Source organism: Phyllobates terribilis, unplaced genomic scaffold, assembly GCF_046119375.1.
Source record: "Phyllobates terribilis strain yellow unplaced genomic scaffold, ASM4611937v1 Scaffold_2__4_contigs__length_985480577, whole genome shotgun sequence".
NCBI lineage: Eukaryota > Metazoa > Chordata > Amphibia > Anura > Dendrobatidae > Phyllobates > Phyllobates terribilis.
In genome coordinates, this window is record NW_027362762.1 from 976,594,285 (window position 1) to 976,609,047 (window position 14,763).

The 14,763-nt window shown below is 51.8% G+C and overlaps 1 protein-coding gene across 1 annotated transcript in view; it reads left to right on the forward strand.

Annotated features, from left to right (window-relative positions):
* TRIM45 (tripartite motif containing 45) overlaps window positions 1–10,678 on the forward strand; it is a 65,901-nt gene extending 55,223 nt beyond the window's left edge. The window contains exons 2-6 of the mRNA XM_073668748.1: window positions 4,998–5,734; window positions 5,826–5,952; window positions 9,717–9,831; window positions 9,909–10,035; window positions 10,115–10,678. Coding sequence (XP_073524849.1) covers window positions 4,998–5,734; window positions 5,826–5,952; window positions 9,717–9,831; window positions 9,909–10,035; window positions 10,115–10,260 — 1,252 coding nt within the window. The 3' untranslated portion in view covers window positions 10,261–10,678. The remainder of the gene's footprint in view (window positions 1–4,997; window positions 5,735–5,825; window positions 5,953–9,716; window positions 9,832–9,908; window positions 10,036–10,114) is intronic.
* The last annotated feature ends 4,085 nt before the right edge of the window (window positions 10,679–14,763 follow it).

Below are 14,763 nucleotides of genomic sequence, written 5' to 3' on the forward strand. Positions count from 1 at the left end.
GACATCACTGATATAATGACATGTGATCATCTATCACTGCTGACAACCAGCCTGTATATAGTGAGAGGTGTCAGCCCCGCCCCCGGTGATGACATCACTGATATAATGACATGTGATCATCTATCACTGCTGACAACCAGCCTGTATATAGTGAGAGGTGTCAGCCCCGCCCCCGGTGATGACATCACTGATATAATGACATGTGATCATCTATCACTGCTGACAACCAGCCTGTATATAGTGAGAGGTGTCAGCCCCGCCCCCCGGTGATGACATCACTGATATAATGACATGTGATCATCTATCACTGCTGACAACCAGTCTGTATATAGTGAGAGGTGTCAGCCCCGCCCCCCGGTGATGACATCACTGATATAATGACATGTGATCATCTATCACTGCTGACACCCAGCCTGTATATAGTGAGAGGTGTCAGCTCCGCCCCCCGGTGATGATATCACTGATATAATGACATGTGATCATCTATCACTGCTGACAACCAGCCTGTATATAGTGAGAGGTGTCAGCCCCGCCCCCCGGTGATGACATCACTGATATAATGACATGTGATCATCTATCACTGCTGACAACCAGCCGGTATATAGTGAGAGGTGTCAGCCCCGCCCCCCGGTGATGACATCACTGATATAATGACATGTGTTCATCTATCACTGCTGACAACCAGCCTGTATATAGTGAGAGGTGTCAGCCCCGCCCCCCGGTGATGACATCACTGATATAATGACATGTGATCATCTATCACTGCTGACAACCAGCCGGTATATAGTGAGAGGTGTCAGCCCCGCCACCCGGTGATGACATCACTGATATAATGACATGTGATCATCTATCACTGCTGACAACCAGCCTGTATATAGTGAGAGGTGTCAGCTCCGCCCCCCGGTGATGACATCACTGATATAATGACATGTGATCATCTATCGCTGCTGACAACCAGCCTGTATATAGTGAGAGGTGTCAGCTCCGCCCCCCGGTGATGACATCACTGATATAATGACATGTGATCATCTATCACTGCTGACAACCAGCCTGTATATAGTGAGAGGTGTCAGCCCCGCCCCCCGGTGATGACATCACTGATATAATGACATGTGATCACCTATCACTGCTGACAACCAGCCTGTATATAGTGAGAGGTGTCAGCCCCGCCCCCCGGTGATGACATCACTGATATAATGACATGTGATCACCTATCACTGCTGACAACCAGCCTGTATATAGTGAGAGGTGTCAGCCCCGCCTCCCGGTGATGACATCACTGATATAATGACATGTGATCATCTATCACTGCTGACAACCAGCCTGTATATAGTGAGAGGTGTCAGCCCCGCCCCCCGGTGATGACATCACTGATATAATGACATGTGATCACCTATCACTGCTGACAACCAGCCTGTATATAGTGAGAGGTGTCAGCCCCGCCCCCCGGTGATGACATCACTGATATAATGACATGTGTTCATCTATCACTGCTGACAACCAGCCTGTATATATTGAGAGGTGTCAGCCCCGCCCCCGGTGATGACATCACTGATATAATGATATGTGATCATCTATCACTGCTGACAACCAGCCTGTATGTAGTGAGAGGTGTCAGCTCCGCCCCCCGGTGATGACATCACTGATATAATGATATGTGATCATCTATCACTGCTGACAACCAGCCTGTATGTAGTGAGAGGTGTCAGCCCCGCCCCCCGGTGATGACATCACTGATATAATGACATGTGATCATCTATCACTGCTGACAACCAGCCTGTATATAGTGAGAGGTGTCAGCCCCGCCCCCGGTGATGACATCACTGATATAATGACATGTGATCATCTATCACTGCTGACAACCAGCCTGTATATAGTGAGAGGTGTCAGCCCCGCCCCCCGGTGATGACATCACTGATATAATGACATGTGATCATCTATCACTGCTGACAACCAGCCTGTATATAGTGAGAGGTGTCAGCCCCGCCCCCCGGTGATGACATCACTGATATAATGACATGTGATCACCTATCACTGCTGACAACCAGCCTGTATATAGTGAGAGGTGTCAGCCCCGCCCCCCGGTGATGACATCACTGATATAATGACATGTGATCATCTATCACTGCTGACAACCAGTCTGTATATAGTGAGAGGTGTCAGCCCCGCCCCCCGGTGATGACATCACTGATATAATGACATGTGATCATCTATCACTGCTGACAACCAGCCTGTATATAGTGAGAGGTGTCAGCCCCGCCCCCCACTGATGACATCACTGATATAATGACATGTGATCATCTATCACTGCTGACAACCAGCCTGTATATAGTGAGAGGTGTCAGCCCCGCCCCCGGTGATGACATCACTGATATAATGACATGTGATCATCTATCACTGCTGACAACCAGCCTGTATATAGTGAGAGGTGTCAGCCCCGCCCCCTGGTGATGACATCACTGATATAATGACATGTGATCATCTATCACTGCTGATAACCAGCCTGTATATAGTGAGAGGTGTCAGCCCCGCCCCCCGGTGATGACATCACTGATATAATGACATGTGATCATCTATCACTGCTGACAACCAGCCTGTATATAGTGAGAGGTGTCAGCCCCGCCCCCTGGTGATGACATCACTGATATAATGACATGTGATCATCTATCACTGCTGATAACCAGCCTGTATATAGTGAGAGGTGTCAGCCCCGCCCCCCGGTGATGACATCACTGATATAATGACATGTGATCACCTATCACTGCTGACAACCAGCCTGTATATAGTGAGAGGTGTCAGCCCCGCCCCCCGGTGATGACATCACTGATATAATGACATGTGATCATCTATCACTGCTGACAACCAGCATGTATATAGTGAGAGGTGTCAGCTCCGCCCCCCGGTGATGACATCACTGATATAATGACATGTGATCATCTATCACTGCTGACAACCAGCATGTATATAGTGAGAGGTGTCAGCCCCGCCCCCTGGTGATGACATCACTGATATAATGACATGTGATCATCTATCACTGCTGACAACCAGCCTGTATATAGTGAGAGGAGTCAGCCCCGCCCCCGGTGATGACATCACTGATATAATGACATGTGATCATCTATCGCTGCTGACAACCAGCATGTATATAGTGAGAGGTGTCAGCCCCGCCCCCCGGTGATGACATCACTGATATAATGACATGTGATCATCTATCGCTGCTGACAACCAGCCTGTATATAGTGAGAGGTGTCAGCCCCGCCGCCCGGTGATGACATCACTGATATAATGACATGTGATCATCTATCACTGCTGACAACCAGCCTGTATATAGTGAGAGGTGTCAGCCCCGCCCCCCGGTGATGACATCACTGATATAATGACATGTGATCACCTATCACTGCTGACAACCAGCCTGTATATAGTGAGAGGTGTCAGCCCCGCCCCCGGTGATGACATCACTGATATAATGACATGTGATCATCTATCACTGCTGACAACCAGCCTGTATATAGTGAGAGGTGTCAGCTCCGCCCCCCGGTGATGACATCACTGATATAATGACATGTGATCATCTATCACTGCTGACAACCAGCCTGTATATAGTGAGAGGTGTCAGCCCTGCCCCCGGTGATGACATCACTGATATAATGACATATGATCATCTATCACTGCTGACAACCAGCCTGTATATAGTGAGAGGTGTCAGCCCTGCCCCCGGTGATGACATCACTGATATAATGACATATGATCATCTATCACTGCTGACAACCAGCCTGTATATAGTGAGAGGTGTCAGCCCCGCCCCCGGTGATGACATCACTGATATAATGACATATGATCATCTATCACTGCTGACAACCAGCCTGTATATAGTGAGAGGTGTCAGCTCCGCCCCCCGGTGATGACATCACTGATATAATGACATGTGATCATCTATCACTGCTGACAACCAGCCTGTATATAGTGAGAGGTGTCAGCCCCGCCCCCCCGGTGATGACATCACTGATATAATGACATGTGATCATCTATCACTGCTGACAACCAGCCTGTATATAGTGAGAGGTGTCAGCCCCGCCCCCCGGTGATGACATCACTGATATAATGACATGTGATCATCTATTATTGCTGACAACCAGCCTGTATATAGTGAGTGGTGTCAGCCCCGCCCCCCGGTGATGACATCACTGATATAATGACATGTGATCATCTATCACTGCTGACAACCAGCCTGTATATAGTGAGAGGTGTCAGCCCCGCCCCCCGGTGATGATATCACTGATATAATGACATGTGATCATCTATCACTGCTGACAACCAGCCTGTATATAGTGAGAGGTGTCAGCCCCTCCCCCCGGTGATGACATCACTGATATAATGACATATGATCATCTATCACTGCTGACAACCAGCCTGTATATAGTGAGAGGTGTCAGCCCCGCCTCCCGGTGATGACATCACTGATATAATGACATGTGATCATCTATCACTGCTGACAACCAGCCTGTATATAGTGAGAGTTGTCAGCCCCGCCCCCGGTGATGACATCACTGATATAATGACATGTGATCATCTATTATTGCTGACAACCAGCCTGTATATAGTGAGAGTTGTCAGCCCCGCCCCCCGGTGATGACATCACTGATATAATGACATGTGATCATCTATCACAGCTGACAACCAGCCTGTATATAGTGAGAGGTGTCAGCCCCGCCCCCCGGTGATGACATCACTGATATAATGACATGTGATCATCTATCACTGCTGACAACCAGCCTGTATATAGTGAGAGGTGTCAGCCCCGCCCCCCGGTGATGACATCACTGATATAATGACATGTGATCATCTATCACTGCTGACAACCAGCCTGTATATAGTGAGAGTTGTCAGCCCCGCCCCCGGTGATGACATCACTGATATAATGACATGTGATCATCTATCACTGCCGCCCCCCGCTGATGAGATTCCTCTGGTAATACTTCTGTACATTGTGTTTCCAGGCGGCAGAGGCGGACGTGCGGTCACTCGGTGCTGCCCCTGCAGGACCTCCCTCCTGGCTCCTCGCTGTCTCCAGCGCCCGCCTGTGCGCTGCACCCTCTGGAGGAGCTGCTCCTGTTCTGTGCGTCCTGCACTCTTCTCTCCTGTCGGGACTGCGCTCTGGTGCTGCACTCAGGACACGATATTCGCGCAGTCTCGGACGTTGCAGCGAGGCATCGTGCGCAGCTGCAGGGGAGTTTGGTGCAGTGTGGCCCTCAGCTGCAGGCGCTGGACACTGCACTCCATACTGTACAAGAAGCAGGAGAAGAATTAAAGAGAAGTGCAGACCTGGCACGGAAGGAAGTTGTGGCGTTCACGGACGGGTACATCCGCGCCATTCAGGAGCACAGAGTCCGGCTTCTCCAGGATATAGAGGAGGAAATGCGCCATAAAGACCAAGCCCTGTGCCTGCAGCGAGCTCGGATACAACAGCAGCTGACCGACCTAGGTACAGCCATTGCATTCACACAAGGCCTGCTGGACCACGGACCAGACCTCCATATTGTTCGCACTAAGGCCCTGGTAATTGGCCGCTTAAAGGAGCTAAACAGCAGAGATCGCAGCCAAGTGGACCAGGCAGAGTCCAACAAAATTGTATTCAGTGCCAAGGAGGAGGCCGGCCTGTGCCAGGGCTACCAGGTATACGGCATGGTGCAGCGCGGGGGCATAGATCCCAGGAGGTGCCAGGGCAGTGGACAAGGTGAGCACTTCATATACTTCCACATTTGCAGCAGTGATAGAACCAAAAATATAAGGTTTACTAACCTTGTGTCCTCCATGACTGCACCCAGGTCTGCGGCTCGTCCAGCAGGGACAGCTCACCAACTTCACCCTCACCTGTAACACCAAATCCAGAGATCAGCAGGAACATAAAGGGGCACCACCAAAAGTCACCATCCTGCACAAAGAATCCGGCAGGTCAGTCTCTCTCCATGGATCCTTTGATGCTGGACAGCAAACTGGGTCTCCTAAGTGTTGGGTTTGGTCTCTTCTATCCAAGATGGATGTCAGGATGGTTGGATGGTCTCCTTACTCCAGAATAGATCCTTGGTGGGTGGGTTTGGTCTCTTTAGGATTGATGCCAGGGCTGTGTGATGGGTCTTCTATCTGCTGAATAGACATTGTGTGATTGAGTGATTCGTTGGTTCTTCTATCTCATGAGTTGATGTTTGAGTGAGTGGTGGGTCAGGTCCTGTCACCAGAATAGATACCCAGGTGGTGTATTGGTCACCTCTCTCGAGAATAGATGCCCAAGTGATTTATTGGCTCTTCTCTTCTTAGCATAGATGCTAGGCTGGTGTATTGGGTCTCCTCTCTCAAGACTAGATGCCTGGGTTGTGTATTGGGTCTCCTATCTCCAGAATAGATGCTTGGCTGGTGAATTGGGTCTTCTCTTTGTAGCATAGATGCCCGGTTGGTGTATTGGGCCTCCTCTCTATCGATAATAGATGCCTGGGTGCTTGGTGTATTGGGTCTCCTCTCTCAAGAATAGATGCCCAGTTGGTGTATTGGGTCTCCTCTCTTTCGAGAATAGATGCCTGGGTTGTGTATTGAGTCTCCTCTCTTGAGAATAGATTCTTGGCTGGTGTATTGAGTCTGCTATTCATAGCATAGATGCCCAGTTGGTGTATTGTGTCTCCTCTCTTTCGAGAATAGATGCCTGGGTGCCTGGTGTATTGGGTCTCCTCTCTCAAGAATAGATGTCTGGGTTGTGTATTGGGTCTGCTCTCTCCAGAATAGATGCCCGGTTGGTGTATTGGGTCTCCTCTCTTTCGAGAATAGTTGCTTGGCTGTATATTGGGTCTCCTCTCTTGAGAATAGATTCTTGGCTGGTGTATTGAGTCTGCTATTCATAGCATAGATGCCCAGTTGGTGTATTGTGTCTCCTCTCTTTCGAGAATAGATGCCTTGGTGCCTGGTGGATTGGGTCTCCTCTCTCAAGAATAGATGTCTGGGTTGTGTATTGGGTCTCCTCTCTCCAGAATAGATGCCCGGTTGGTGTATTGGGTCTACTCTCTTTCGAGTATAGATGCCTGGGTTGTGTATTGGGTCTCCTCTCTAAAGAATAGATTCTTGGCTGGTGTATTGAGTCTTGTCTTCATAGCATAGATGCCCAGTTGGTGTATTGGGTCTCCTCTCTTTCGAGAATAGATGCCTGGGTTGTGTATTGGGTCTCCTCTCTCAAGAATAGATGCTTGGGTGTATATTGGGTCTCCTCTCTTGAGAATAGATTCTTGGCTGGTGTATTGAGCCTTCTCTTCATAGCATAGATGCCCAGTTGATGTATCGTGTCGCCTCTCTTTCAAGAATAGATGCCTGGGTGCCTGGTGTATTGGGTCTCCTCTCTCAAGAATAGATGCCCGGTGGTGTGCTGGGTCTTTTTTTTCCAGTGTAGGAGCCTGGTGATTTGCTGGGTCTAGATAATTGCTTTATGACTGTGGCTCCAGTATTGATTGATTAGTACTAGTGGTCTCTCAAAATTGCAGACTATTATTCAATACCGTATTTAAAGAAGAAGTCCCAACAACATTCTTATTTCATAAACTGTCCAAATTACCTAAAGTATTTAATGATCTGTAAGTGGATTACTATACTCATCGATCGCCATCTTCTCCGGTTGCCAGCACAGTTCAGGTCCCACCTGACCGTTCCTCTTTGCCGGCTCGCGCAGGGACCACTGTGTGGGGCGGAGATACTAGCTGAAAATGTAAGTCTATAGAGCATTAGATGGAGGCTCAGAGCGAGACTCCATAGACTTAGCCAGAGAAAGCGACTGTCGGCTCTCACATAAACCCGTGTGAGCTGCTTAGTCTGTTTGCAGGTTTCGTGGGTATGAAGACCACCGGAGCGGCACTGGAAATCGGAGAAGATGGCGATTGGTGAGTATAATAATACACTTACACATCATTGCATAGGTAACTAGGACAGTCAGTGAAATAACAATTTTGTTGGGACTTTTCTTTAAGTATTTATTGGGAATACTCTGGGTAAAAGTACACTGACGAGAGGGAACACAGTGCCTCTCATCAAGGTGTTGTCACAGGTTTACCACGACAGAGAGGGGCCAGAAGACCGCAGCGTCTCATTTCATGTACTCGTGCACTTATCAGAAGCACTTCTTCATATTAAAAGCAGCCGGTTTCTGTTAGCAGTGTAGGGGTTAATCTGTTCAGCTTGGAGTCTCTGAAGCTTCCCAGCTTGGATGATCTCAGCTGTTCAGTGTTAACCACTCCCTTTTCCTATATGTACTGGATTGCCAGTGTTAGTCTTGTACTGCCTGGTTCTGGAGTTGGGGGTGTCGGTTGTTGGTAAAGGCGTTTGGAGTGTTTATATGTGACTTTTGCTTGGTGTTTCAGCTGTGTGCAATTCCTCTTCCTCTCCAGTTTGTTTTTCCTTCCCTTTATCCCTGTTGTTCCTTTCTGTTGTCTATGAGTGCATATTTGTATGATTGGTATTTTCAGTTATCCCTGTACGTCCTCTCTTGTTAGTCTAGTTTGTGTATATTCATACACTATTACTCCCTACTTCCCTGGGTGGGGAAGGTGGACAGATATAGGGCTGAGTCAGAAGTTCAGCAAGGTACGTGCAACAGCAGAAGTAATCTGGGGAGCAGGGATAGCTAGGGCACCCCTAGTGTTAGGGACAGGGAAGGAGCCCCTGGCCCCGGGAGATCTGACAACAGAGTTGTGACAGATGTTAGCCATACAGTGCCCCTCATATCAGAGCCAGTCACACAGTGCTCCCCACAATGGTGCAGGATGCTCAATGCCCCCTATACCAGTGCCAGATGCTCAATGCCTCTCATAGCAGTGCCAGTCATTCAATGCCACTTATTCCGGATGCTCAGTGCCCCTCATACAATTACTGGATGCTCAGTGCCCCCCATAATGGTGCCAAACACTCCATGCCCCTCGTACCATTGCTGGACACCCAGTACCCCTTTTGACAGCGCCAGATGTGCCTCTCACACAGTGCCCGTTATACTGGACGCTTAGTGCCCTTCATACCATTACTGGATGCATAGTGTTTTCAGTGTCCCTCAGTGTAGCTGGGTTGCTCAGTGCCCCTCATAGCGTTGCCGGACGCTCAGTGTCCCTCATGATGGTGCTGGATTCTCAGTGCCCTTAATACCGGCGCCGGACACTTAGTGCCCCTCCTTGCCGTACACTCCGCCACCAACAATACTGGTGTCGGACATTTAGTGCCCCTCATAGTGTTTTAGGATGCTCGGTGTCCCTCAGTGTAGCTGGGTTGCTCAGTGCCCCTCAAAGCATTGCCGTACACCCAGTGCCCCTAATACCGAAGCCGAACGCTCAGTGCCCCTCATAGCATTGCCGTACACTCAGTGCCATCAATACCGGTCCCAGACGCTCAGTGCCCCTAATACCGGCGCCGGATGCTCAGTGCCCCTAATACCGGCGCCGGATGCTCGGTGTCATCAATACTGGTGTCGGACATTTAGTGTCCCCCATAGCCGTAGACTCAGTGCCTGTCACATTGGTGCACACATCATGTCCGTGTCCTGATAATTTGGGGCCACACTTTTCAGCACTGCAGGTCGTGTTATGAATGTGGATTTTCCCTCCGGTCATTGAACGGCAGCAGATAATGGCCGCTCGTAGACCGTGGAGCCACTCGCTATCTCACTCATGTCATTCTTGATGTCTTTTCATGTCACACAGGTCTGTGCCGGCCTCCATCCAGGATAACCAAGACGGAACATATCAGATATCCTACACGCCAACAGAGCCGGGCCAGATCTCCATAAGTGTGTGTATAAAAGGCCGCCATATCCAGGTAAGAGGCGGCGACACGCGGGCACGGTGCCAGCATGTGATGGAGGCACACTCCTGACATCCATGTTTTCTCCACAGGGTTCCCCTTTTACTGTGTCTGTGAGGGGATCATTGCGCCCGCACTGCGGCATCTATCACTGCTGCACATTCTGCTCTAGTGGTGGCCAGAAGGATGCCCGCTGCGGCTGCGGGGCGACAATGCCAGGTACATGCCGCACTGCTGATCCCGACTAATGTCCTTCTACACCGTATCTTATCTGCATAACCATTGTCATCCGATACAGGCGGCTTCCAGGGTTGTGGCCACGGCCACAAAGGTCATCCCGGCAAGTCTCACTGGTCGTGTTGTGGATCCACCTCCGAGACATCAGACTGCGGCGGTGTGAAGGACTCGGCTCCCCGCAATCTGCTCCGAACTGTAGCGTTATGATGGCAGGAAACACGTGTAATGCTGGAGGAACATACCGCGGCGTTACTGGGGGAACATACCGCAGCGTTACCGGGGGAACATACCGCGGCGTTACCGGGGGAACATACTGCGGCATTACCGGGGGAACACAGAGGCGCTACCAGGGGAACACACCGCGGCGCTACCGGTGGAACACGCCGCGGCGCTACCGGGGAATATACAGCAGTGTTATCAGAGGAATATACAGCAGCGTTATCGGAGGAAAAGTTGGCTCCAGTCAATTTCCAAAACTAGATTTTGCTTTATGGCCAAACTGATGGAAATATATATCTCATCTGCCTCGGACATGGCAATTTGTTGCCGCTTTTTTCTCATTTTTATCTTCTATTGGAATTTGTCTGATATTTTTATTACATGATTAATAAAGATTGTTACCTTTTTTTTTTTTTTGTTCTCTTTTGGGTTGTGTTCTAGGATCACTACGGCGGGCCCAGGACTGGGATCACTACGGCTGGCCAAGGGCTGGGATCACTACAGCGGGCCCAGGACCGGGATCACTGCGGAGAGCCCAGAACCGGGATCACTACGGCGGGCCCAGGGCCGGGATCACTACGGCGGGCCCAGGGCCGGGATCACTACGGCGGGCCCAGGGCCGGGATCACTACGGCGGGCCCAGGACTGGGATCACTACGGCGGGCCCAGGACTGGGATCACTACGGCTGGCCAAGGGCTGGGATCACTACAGCGGGCCCAGGACCGGGATCACTGCGGAGAGCCCAGAACCGGGATCACTACGGCGGGCCCAGGGCCGGGATCACTACGGCGGGCCCAGGGCCGGGATCACTACGGCGGGCCCAGGGCCGGGATCACTACGGCGGGCCCAGTGCCGGGATCACTACGGCGGGCCCAGGACTGGGATCACTACGGCTGGCCAAGGGCTGGGATCACTACAGCGGGCCCAGGACCGGGATCACTGCGGAGAGCCCAGAACCGGGATCACTACGGCGGGCCCAGGGCCGGGATCACTACGGCGGGCCCAGGGCCGGGATCACTACGGCGGGCCCAGGGCCGGGATCACTACGGCGGGCCCAGGGCCGGGATCACTACGGCGGGCCCAGGGCCGGGATCACTACGGCGGGCCCAGGGCCGGGATCACTACGGCAGGCCCAGTGCCGGGATCACTACGGCGGGCCCAAGACCGGGATCACTACGGCGGGCCCAGGGCCGGGATCACTACGGCGGGCCCAGCACTGGGATCACTACGGCGGGCCCAGCACTGGGATCACTAAGGCGGTCCCAGGAGCGGGATCACTAAGGCGGTCCCAGGAGCGGGATCACTAAGGCGGACCCAGGACCAGGATCACTACGACGGGACTGGGATCACTACGACGGGACTGGGATCACTACGACGGGACCGGGATCACTACGACGGGATCGGGACCACTATGGTGGGACTGGGATCACTGCGGCAGGCCCGGGACTGGGATCACTACGGCTGGCCAAGGGCTGGGATCACTACAGCGGGCCCAGGACCGGGATCACTGCGGAGAGCCCAGAACCGGGATCACTACGGCGGGCCCAGGGCTGGGATCACTACGGCGGGCCCAGGGCCGGGATCACTACGGCGGGCCCAGGGCCGGGATCACTACGGCGGGCCCAGTGCCGGGATCACTACGGCGGGCCCAAGACCGGGATCACTATGGCAGGCCCAGGGCCGGGATCACTACGGCGGGCCCAGCACTGGGATCACTACGGCGGGCCCAGCACTGGGATCACTACGGCGGGCCCAGGACTGGGATCACTACGGCGGGCCCAGCACTGGGATCACTAAGGCGGTCCCAGGAGCGGGATCACTAAGGCGGTCCCAGGAGCGGGATCACTAAGGCGGACCCAGGACCGGGATCACTACGACGGGACTGGGATCACTACGACGGGACTGGGATCACTACGACGGGACCGGGATCACTACGATGGGACCGGGATCACTACGGCGGGATCGGGACCACTATGGTGGGACTGGGATCACTGCGGCAGGCCCGGGACTGGGATCACTGCGGCGGGCCCGGGACTGGGATCACTGCGGCGGGCCCGGGACCGGGATCACTGCGGCGGGCCCGGGACCGGGATCACTGCGGCGGGCCCGGGACCGGGATCACTGCGGCGGACCCGGGACCGGGATCACTGCGGCGGACCCGGGACCGGGATCACTGCGGCGGGCCCGGGATCACTGCGGCGGACCCGGGACCGGGATCACTGCGGCGGACCCGGGACCGGGATCACTGCGGCGGACCCGGGACCGGGATCACTGCGGCGGACCCGGGATCACTATGGCGGGCCCGGGACCGGGATCACTACGGCGGGCCCGGGACCGGGATCACTACGGCGGGCCCGGGACCGGGATCACTACGGCGGGCCCGGGACCGGGATCACTACGGCGGGCCCGGGACCGGGATCACTACGGCGGGCCCAGGACCGGGATCACTACAGCAGGACATTGCTCCTAGCAGCCAGGAAGACGACTGCTGTAAGAAGGAGGGAAATAGGAGTGCAGCAAAGGCCAGACAGATGTTGGTGGTAGGGGACTCTATAATTAGGCGGACAGACAGGGTCATCTGCTGCCGAGACCATGAATGCTGGACTGTGTGTTGTCTGCCGGGTGCTCGGGTTCGGCATATTACGGATATGGTACCAATGACAAAGTTAGAGGGAGGTGGAAGGTCCTTAAAAAATATTACAGGGAACAAGGAGAGAAGCTGAAGGCCAGGACCTCCAAGGTGGTGTTTTCAGAAATACTGCCGGTGCCACGAGCATCACTAAAAAGACAGCGAGAGCTTAGGGAGGGTGCAGCTGTGCAGGGGGAAAAAGGGTCAGATGGATGGAGGAGCTTTTAAACTAGGATCTGGGGGAATAGATAGAGATAATGAGACATTAGGGGTTAATCAGGATTTAGGGGGACTGGGATACGCAAGGAAAGTAGAGAGCGGAGTAGGAGTAACAAATGTGCTAATAGTATTAAATGTTTGCTGGCAAATGCAAGAAGTCTAGCAAATAAAATGAATGATTTGAAGACTCTTATGTCGGTCACAGAGTACGATGTGGTGGGCATTACGGAAACCTGGCTGGACAAAAGCCATTCTTTCTCTCTTGGGACATAGTCCTCGATGAACCCCCATTTACCAAGGTAAAAAGGATAAGGCCCAGGGTGTGCATCCACAACACTCGGCTTTCTTGGGCTCGGCTGTCCTCCTGCAGTGTAAGGCATGGATCCAGTTGGGCTTTCCCTCGAGCTTGACCGTCATCTCTGTTGTCAGCAGAACTTGGAAGGGTCCATGAAATCAAGGCTCAAGGGCTCTCCTGACGCGTCTTTTGACCACCACCCAGTCTCCGGGCTGCAGGGGGGGGGGGGCTCCCTTCCACAGAATCTGGTGCAAATCCTATGGGCATTGAACCCCTATTCCCCACAGCGCTGTCACATGCAGTGAACTATATGCAAACTGTCTGAAGAAGGTCCTTTAGACCGAAACGTCACTATTTTTGGATTACTTTACTAATAAATCTAATTCTTTCTGTAACTCTATGAGTGCCAGATTTTTTTCTTCACTTCCACAGAATCTGGAAGAAAAGAGTAAACTCGAGAGTATATGTTAGACAAGCGTCTTGAAAGTGCAATAAGAAGACAGCCTATCATGTTGCATCTGGAGCCGCTGTGGAAAATACAACCCAAGCCTAGGGGCTGACCCAAATAACACCTCATATGGGCTGAGGCCTGTCTTTTTGTTGGAGATATACCTAATTGAGAAGAGTGCAAGGGGCGAGCAGTCTGTCCATGGTCTGCCCGTTTCAGTCATGGATTTCTGGATTTTCAGTTTCAGGGTCCTATTCAATCTTTCTACCCCTACTTTCTGGATGGTATACTGTATGAAGACCTTTTCCACTCTCACGGCGGCCATTATTTCCAGCCTTGCTTCTCCGGTAAAGTGGGTGCCTCCGTCACTCTTCATGGTCTCAGACACCCTATATCTGCAAAAGTTTTTTACCAGGATATATAAAGATTACCCAGTAAAACATGAAGTACCAAAATAATTTTAAAATAAATATTTTATTTAGACATATTAAAAATCAGAATTAGACCATAAAAAGAGAAAGGTACCAAACATGAGGAGGCAGGAGAAACAACACTGAAATCTTAGGAAAGTTTGAGCAGTCTTATAATAATTTGATTATGCTATGAATGAAGCACTAATCACAAATGAAAAGAGTGTAGTGGTGTAATATATAGCAGCATAGGATGTCAAAAAGAAATTAATTCATCATGCCACACATTGGATCAAATCAACAGGGCAGCAGTGCTGTGACATACTAGTGCTCTCGTGCACACAGATGTATAGACCCGCATTATTCATTAATTGCATGGGCAGCACCTGCGGCCGAAGTGATCGATTCAGTGCATATAAATAAATAAAGATCTCCTGCTGTCACTAACAGCAATTAATGAATAATGCGGGTCTATACATCTGTATGCAC